The 8,590-nt window shown below is 40.8% G+C and overlaps 1 protein-coding gene across 3 annotated transcripts; it reads left to right on the top strand.

Annotated features, from left to right (window-relative positions):
- The first annotated feature begins 2,464 nt into the window (after positions 1-2,464).
- Positions 2,465-8,312, top strand: Dsel (dermatan sulfate epimerase like). Of its 3 annotated transcripts, none has more exons than XM_027417878.2 (2): positions 2,465-2,604; positions 3,378-8,312. In XM_027417878.2, exon 2 carries the CDS (start codon positions 4,205-4,207, stop codon positions 7,826-7,828), a length of 3,624 nt encoding a protein of 1,207 aa, XP_027273679.1. In that variant the 5' UTR covers positions 2,465-2,604; positions 3,378-4,204; the 3' UTR covers positions 7,829-8,312. The 3 variants fall into 3 exon arrangements, with proteins under 3 accessions (XP_027273679.1, XP_035301287.1, XP_027273680.1); XM_035445396.1 differs by having other exon boundaries at positions 2,469-2,604; positions 3,448-8,312; XM_027417879.2 differs by lacking the exon at positions 2,465-2,604 and adding an exon at positions 2,611-2,898.
- The last annotated feature ends 278 nt before the right edge of the window (positions 8,313-8,590 follow it).

Genomic DNA, 8,590 nt, shown 5'->3' with positions numbered 1-8,590 from the left:
TATGTATCTACCAAATATTTTTTATGAACACTGATTTCTTGGATCCTCTTGGTAGAAAATGGACTCTGATGTCAGAACTCCCTACTTTCACATAAGAAATTGTTTTCCAATCTGGTGCCATGAAGAAAAACAATCCAACTGTTTTCGAGAAGTTATCTGTAAGGAAGGTCTTTGTTTTAGAGTGATTTTAGTAAAGGTGATAAATTCATTGAAGCCAAATTGTTAAAAAAATCAACTCATTTCAAACCCACCTCTTACAAATGTACTAACTATCCATGGCCAGATAGACTCTCATGTAGGGGAAAGGAGTGAACCAAGTGAGATAGTAATCTATAGATTTATAAACCCACACAGGAAAAACAGAATGTTGTTTTGTTGAAATAGTTTGGTTTTGGAAACTGATAAGTAATTTTAAGATATAAACTTTGACTTGGATAAGAAAAATCCATTCAGGAAAAAATGCAGCCACTACACAGGGATGATTGGGTAGTAGACATTCTGAGGAAGCCACAGAATATACACAATTACTAAAGGGCCAAAGCAAAATTTACTTTGGCAATTAGACTTGGACAGAGTTCCAACTGGGTCAAAATGTTATTGCATTTTTGACTATATTTATGCTCTCCAATTAACTCTGCTGGTAAATTTGTCGTTGCTTCTTACCAGGAAGTCATTCAAGCACCTCGATTCTCCCCTCCCATGAATACAGCTGTGCATTTTAGCCAATGATAAAGGTTAGAAGCAAGCTGGAATGTAAGCAATCCCCAACTAGGGATGAAGTTTTTAGCTGTGAAGCTTGACAGCTCCTTGTAGTATTATGGTCAAGTTATTGGCCAGACTGTCAGTTGGCCTATGTCCAAGTGTAATCTAAGCTCTGTGGAAAATCTCAAGTGAGTATAACAGGAACACAGCCCAGTCTGTTCCTGTTTTTGAATTCCTATGTTTGAATTCCAAGCTTCAAATTACACACACATATGTGATGGTGTGACAGTAATCACAGTAAGCGTTCTCTATACAGGTTTTTACTGATTGCTGATTCCTATTTCTTTCATAAGATTTCTTCATGTCTGTTGTCCCATATTTGCTTCTATTTATACTGCAGCAGAAAATTTCAATCAGTAGAGTTGACTGTTGAAGTGGTCCCTAGTATATTAATCTGGATATTTTAATTTTTTTCTATGACAGCAATCTCAGCCAGTGTGCGTGGAGTTTCAAAAGAAGTGCTTATCCAGTCCTTTCACAGTTCTTAAGGGTAACTGATCATTCTAGTCCTTTCAGTTTCTTCGCCTATCCCATCCCCCAAGAATATCTAGGGGTATTTGTAATTATGACTCCTTTTGTCTGTTTTTATTTTTTATTTTTATTTTTATTTTTTTGATACAGGGTTTCTCTGTGGTTTTGGAAGCTGTCCTGGAACTAGCTCTTGTAGACCAGGCTGGTCTTGAATTCACAGAGATCCACCTGCCTCTGGAATCCTGGGACTAAAGGCATGCGCCACCACAGCCCCGTTTTATTTAAATGTTTTAAAGTTGTCTTTGTCCAGTAACCAGAAAGTCAGAACACCAGCCCAGGCAGCTGGTCAATAAAGGGGCACCCAAACTTGCACCAAATCTAGTAGAGTTGTTTCTAGAGGGGCTGCCAAGCTGACCAGGGGAACAGGCGGAGCTCCTGTTCTTCCCAAGGAGCTCCTGTAGTGCCGCTTAACCCCTGCCAGTCTTCTCGCTCAGGCACACTCTGCTCTGGCCTTCTCAGGGACTCACCCATCTCTATAGCAACCCGCTCAGGCTGCACAGGCCTGGGGCTACTCTCTGTCCTCCAAGTCTCAGCTCCCGCCCCGCCCAGACACGCCTTCTGGATCAGGCCCCGCCCCTGCCCCGCCTTCAGATCCTTGTGGACTCGGCTCCCGCCTCGCCCCAGACACGCCTCTCTGGATCAGGCCCCGCCCCCGCCTTCCGGTCCTCGTCGCCTTTTCTCGCCCTCCGCCAGATAGGGAAGCACCGCTAGCTCGGCGGTGCGTAGGCTCGCGCGACATCCGGGCCTTGGGTTCGCGCTGCACAGCTGAAGAAAGCGCTTCAGAGCGCCCGCCGCCCGCGGGTTGCCTTCTGCCACCGGAGCCGCCCCTGTGAGCGCCCTGCGATCCTCCAGGGCAGGCGTGTCTGGGCGCGGAGAGCTGGCCCTGAGGAGACTCCCTACCCAGCGAGGACCGTAGCGCCAGGGGGACCCCGGAGCTGACGAGACCCCGAAGCTGAGGAGACCCCGGAGCTGAAGAGACCCCGGTGTTGAGGAGACCCTGGAGCTGACGAGACCCCAGTGCTGAAGAGACCCCGGAGCTGACGAGACCCCGGAGCTGACGAGACCCCCCACACTGAGGAGATCCCGGAGCTGGCGAGACCCCGGAGCTGAGGAGACCCCAGCGCTGAGGAGAGCCTGCGCATTGGAGACCTCGCCCGGCTGCTGTCAGTGCAGCCTCGCGTCGCCTACGGCGCTGTTGGTCTCCGCAGGCCCGGTTCCCGAGAGGACAGCAATGTCTTGAACTCCTTACCTTCGCCTGTGTTGGTGCCCAGCTCAGTTTGTAGACCCTGTCGCAGGCGCCGGCGCCCTGAGGTAAGCCGCCTTGGCTATCTAGATGTCTCTAGTCATCGCAGCCACAGGTCAGGAAGGGGGGAGCTGAGCAGAAGGGTGATGCGTTTTGAAGACACGAACTAAAATGTGCAACAGGCAAGGCAGGTTAGGAAACTACTGGAAGTGTCTGCTGGCTACAGAAAGGAGACTTGTCTGAGACTGAAACTTGGTGAGGTTCTTCCAAATCCAAGACGGGCAAAGGAGAGGCCTGTTCCTTAAACCTGAGTGTGAGCGCCCTCTGGTGGCTCTTGGTGAGGATGTTGAAGGCAGCTACAGGTGAGCAACTGAGCCAATGCTTCCTCTTCTCAGCCTCCAACCCTATCAGTCGAATTTGTCCTCCGAAAAATGACTTGTCTCGTGAAGAGACTTTCTGATTCCTTAAAAGCTAAACTTTGAACCATAATTTTAAAGGGTCATAATGAATTTTACCTTTCATAACCAAAGTAACAAGATTATTTTATTCATTTTTATAATGGTGACATGTCAATAGCAACATGTTTACATAGCTAAAGTAAACACATTGAGATATAAATTATGTCTTGTAGTTGCTTCTTTTCTGCTAATATTAACTGGAATCCAAATGTGTGATAATATGGGGAAAACACGATAAAGTTAGATTGCAAATAATATCAGATGTTACTGTGTTTCTCACATTTTTATCAAATGACATAAACTATTTAAATCATCAATATTAATTCTCAGGATACCTGTGGCCTTAGAAATTTGCTTTGTTTTTGTTTTTGTTTTCCACCCAGAGAGGAGTGACATGAAAAAAGAATAGAAAACAGTCGTCAGTGTTGCTGAAAGGGGAATTTTCTTTTCCAGTTATGATTTGAAGAGGAACACCTAGAGTTTGAAGAGCTTAGATTCGTCTAGAGGTACAGATAAACTTGATAAAAGGAAGATTTGGAGATACTTTAAAAAGGTGTTTGAAGTGAAGGCAGAAATTCTGATCATGTTTGTCAACCATGTGGGACTTTGAACATTGTTCTAAATATTTTCCTCCCCAAATGGAAGAAGAAACAATTTACAAACCCTGGTGCATAAGACTCTGAGAGAAGTAATAATGAAGTTTGCTCACTTTGAGAATGGCAATACTTTATCATCTTGTTTTGGGGAATAAAACAGAAACATACGTGTATGTATGGTGAGTTAATCACTAAGGATGGTTCCTTGTGCTAAATTGCTACAAATGACTTTATTTAAATTTTGGGATTTTTTTTCTTCATGATTTTATATGTGAATTAGATTTACATAAAGGAAATAAATGCTGGATTTATGCTATTTTTTGACTACACTGCTGTTTTCTGTGCATTATGGAGACATTGGAGGCATTCATATTCCTTGAAGTTTTAATTTATTGGAAGCAAAACTGTGCCAGTGACACAGAGATGTGATGTGAGTTTTCCTTTCATAGCAACTTTCCTTTCTTTGAATGGGTTCAATGTCATCTGGATTTCACAACCTATGAGGTATAAAGTCTTTTATCTAGAGCTTTAATATATAATTCATATTAACCAGATAAAAAACATTAAGTATTGTTTAACATGTATGCCTAAGGAAAAGATCTTCCTGATGGATCATGGCGTTAATGTTTACAGGATATTTCCTATTTTTAACATTGATGATTTTTATTTTTTCTACCTGTGAAGAATCTGTGAGCAATTTCTCTGGATGGGCAGTTTTCACAGATGATACGGAACAGTTTAAGAATCAGAAAGTACAAGATTTCAGATCCAACCAAAAGCTTCATCCAAATTTGTATTTTGATGCTGGCGATATACAAACAATGAGACAAAAATCTCGTACAAGCCATTTACATCTTTTTAGAGCTATCAGAAGTGCAGTGACAATTATGCTGTCCAATCCCACATACTACCTACCTCCACCGAAGCATGCTGATTTTGCTGCCAAGTGGAATGAAATATACGGTAATAATCTTCCTCCTTTAGCACTATATTGTTTATTATGCCCAGAAGACAAAGTTGCCTTTGAATTTGTCTTGGAATACATGGACAGGATGGTTAGCTACAAAGACTGGCTAGTTGAGAATGCACCAGGGGATGAGGTTCCAGTTGGCCATTCTTTAACAGGCTTTGCCACTGCTTTTGACTTTTTGTATAATCTGTTAGGTAATCAGCGAAAACAAAAATACCTAGAGAAAATACAGATTGTTACTGAGGAAATGTATGAATATTCCAAGATTCGCTCATGGGGCAAGCAACTTCTTCACAACCACCAAGCTACAAACATGATAGCATTACTTATAGGGGCCTTGGTTACTGGAATAGATAAAGGATCTAAAACAAACATATGGAAACAAGATGTTGTTGATGTTATGGAAAAGACTATGTTTCTCTTGAATCATATTGTGGATGGCTCTTTGGATGAAGGTGTGGCCTATGGAAGCTATACCTCAAAGTCAGTTACACAGTATGTTTTCTTGGCACAACGCCATTTCAACATCAACAACTTGGATAATAACTGGTTAAAAATGCACTTTTGGTTTTATTATGCTACGCTTTTGCCAGGCTATCAAAGAACTGTAGGTGTAGCAGATTCCAATTATAATTGGTTTTATGGTCCAGAGAGCCAGCTAGTTTTCTTGGATAAGTTCATTTTAAGGAATGGAGCTGGAAATTGGTTAGCACAGCAAATTAGAAAGCATCGACCTAAGGATGGACCAATGGTTCCTTCCACTGCCCAAAGGTGGAGTACTCTTCATACTGAATACATCTGGTATGATCCAAAGCTCACCCCACAGCCTCCTGTTGACTTTGGCACAGCTAAAATGCACACTTTTCCTAACTGGGGTGTTGTGACTTATGGGGCTGGATTGCCAAATACACAGACCAATACCTTTGTGTCTTTTAAATCTGGGAAACTGGGAGGACGAGCTGTTTATGACATAGTTCACTTTCAGCCATATTCCTGGATTGATGGATGGAGAAGCTTTAACCCAGGACATGAACATCCAGATCAAAATTCATTTACTTTTGCCCCCAATGGGCAAGTATTTGTTTCTGAGGCTCTTTATGGACCAAAGTTCAGCCACCTTAACAATGTATTGGTGTTTGCCCCATCACCATCAAGCCAGTGTAATAAGCCTTGGGAAGGTCAACTGGGAGAATGTGCACAGTGGCTTAAGTGGACTGGTGAAGAGGCTGGTGATGCAGCTGGGGAAGTCATTACTGCTTCACAACATGGAGAAATGATGTTTGTGAGTGGGGAAGCAGTGTCTGCTTATTCTTCAGCAATGAGACTAAAAAGTGTCTATCGTGCTTTACTCCTCTTAAATTCTCAAACTCTGCTTGTTGTTGACCATATTGAAAGGCAGGAAACTTCCCCAATAAATTCTGTCAGTGCCTTCTTTCATAATTTGGATATTGATTTTAAATACATCCCATACAGGTTTATGAATAGGTATAATGGTGCCATGATGGATGTGTGGGATGCACACTATAAAATGTTTTGGTTTGACCATCATGGCAACACTCCTGTGGCTAATATACAGGAAGCAGAGCAAGCTGCTGAATTTAAGAAAAGGTGGACTCAATTTGTTAATGTTACATTTCATATGGAATCCACAATCACAAGAATTGCTTATGTGTTTTATGGACCATATATCAATGTTTCCAGCTGCAGATTTATTGACAGTTCCAGTTCTGGACTTCAGATTTCTCTAAATGTCAACAATACTGAACATAGCGTTTCTGTTGTAACTGACTATCAAAACCTGAAGAGCAGATTCGATTACCTGGGATTTGGTGGTTTTGCCAGTGTGGCTAATCAAGGTCAAATAACCAGATTTGGTTTGGGGACTCAAGCATTAGTAAACCCTGTAAGACATGATACAGTTATTTTCCCTTTTGGATTTAAATTTAATATAGCAGTTGGATTTATTTTGTGTATTAGTTTGGTTATTTTAACATTTCAGTGGTGGTTCTACCTTTCTTTTAGAAAGCTAATGCGCTGTGTATTAATACTTGTTATTGCCTTGTGGTTTATTGAGCTTCTGGATGTGTGGAGCACTTGCACTCAGCCCATCTGTGCAAAATGGACAAGGACTGAAAGCAAGGCAAATGAAAAGACCTTAATTTCTGAAGGGAAGCATGTAGATCTGCCTGATGTTGTTATTACCTCACTCCCTGGTTCAGGAGCTGAAATTCTGAAACAGCTTTTTTTCAACAGTAGTGATTTTCTGTATATCAGAATCCCTACAGCCTACATTGATATTCCTGAAACCGAATTTGAAATTGACTCATTTGTGGATGCTTGTGAATGGAAAGTATCAGATATCCACACTGGGCATTTTCATCTTCTTAGAGGGTGGCTGCTATCTTTGGTCCAGGACACAAAACTTCACTTGCAAAACATTCATCTACATGAAACCAGTAGGAATAAACTGGCCCAATATTTTGCAGCTAATAAGGACAAAAAACGAAAACTGAAAAGGAGAGAGTCTTTGCAAGAGCAAAGAAGTAGAATGAAAGGAGCTTTTGATAGAGATGCTGAATATATTAGGGCTTTGAGGAGACACCTAGTTTATTACCCAAGTGCTCGTCCTGTGCTCAGTTTAAGTAGTGGTAGCTGGACATTGAAGCTTCATTTTTTTCAGGAAGTTTTAGGAACTTCGATGCGGGCATTGTACATAATAAGAGACCCTCGAGCCTGGATCTATTCAATGCTATATGGTAGTAAACCAAGTCTTTATTCTTTGAAAAATGTACCGGAACACTTAGCAAAATTGTTTAAAATACAGGAAGGTAAAAGCAAATGTAGCTTAAATTCAGGCTATGCTTTTGAGTATGAATCATTGAAGAAAGAATTAGAGACATCCCAATCAAATACTGTCTCCTTACTATCTCATTTGTGGCTAGCAAACACTGCAGCAGCTATGAGAATAAATACAGATTTGCTGCCTACCAGCTACCAGCTTGTCAAGTTTGAAGATATTGTTCATTTTCCTCAGAAGACCACTGAAAGGATTTTTGCATTCCTTGGAATTCCTTTGTCTCCTGCTAGTTTAAACCAAATACTATTTGCAACTTCCACAAACCTTTTTTATCTTCCTTATGAGGGTGAAATATCACCATCTAATACTAATATCTGGAAACAAAACTTGCCTAGAGATGAAATTAAACTAATTGAAAGTATCTGCTGGACACTGATGGATCGTCTAGGATATCCAAAGTTTGTGGACTAAATGCTGCAGGTCGGCAAAAAATTGCACTAATGTGTCCCAATCTACTTTGTAGATATTAACTAGATAACTTTGTTTATTCTTTTACATGTGTGTATGTGTGAAGAGAGTGTGTGTGTTCTGTCTGTTATTTGCACAGAGAGATACTTTTAAAAATAGGCATCATATTTGGCCTAGCAGGATTTATTTTTATGTTATCACTTTCCTTGCCTTGGTTTCTGAATTTTTTTCTGCTTAAATGTTTGTGCTACAGAGGTCTATATTATGAGGTTCTGGGAAGATGGGAAGATTTTAACTTGCCTTCTTTGGTAACTGTACTAATCTATCTTGGAACCTCAAACACTACAAAAGGCCTTGCAATTGCTGCTTTACCGAGTCATCTCTTGCTCTTAGATGGACTACAAAGGTTCTTTATCTTCTGAAAAGGTCTTTTAACAGTTATCTTGGACAAAGAAAAATTAAATAAAAATGAATTTCTTTGACTTTGTATAGTGTTCACTGAATCACTGGGTAAATGATAAAAGTTTCTATTAGAACTTTTAGAAAATGTCCATGAAAATATAAAGGCTTTTTTTTTTTTTCTATTCTTACTCAAGAAATAGATTGTGAACAGTGGATGGTGAAATTCAGTGGCTTATTTTGGAAATGCTGCTGTCTTCAAAAGCTCTTATTTGCCTCCCTGAAGCTACTGCTGTTTACCATTACACCATACCTACCCTATCTTGCCTTCCTGTCATTGTCAACAAAAGTCAGTAGTTAGTAACT

This window comes from Cricetulus griseus, chromosome 5, assembly GCF_003668045.3.
Source record: "Cricetulus griseus strain 17A/GY chromosome 5, alternate assembly CriGri-PICRH-1.0, whole genome shotgun sequence".
Taxonomy (NCBI): domain Eukaryota; kingdom Metazoa; phylum Chordata; class Mammalia; order Rodentia; family Cricetidae; genus Cricetulus; species Cricetulus griseus.
Note: the sequence above shows the minus strand (reverse complement) of the source record. Positions and strands in the feature narration are given on the sequence as shown.

Excerpts from the sequence above, each read along its gene's own strand:
- Dsel (XM_027417878.2), top strand. The coding sequence starts at position 4,205 with ATGGCGTTAATGTTTACAGGATATTTCCTATTTTTAACATTGATGATT.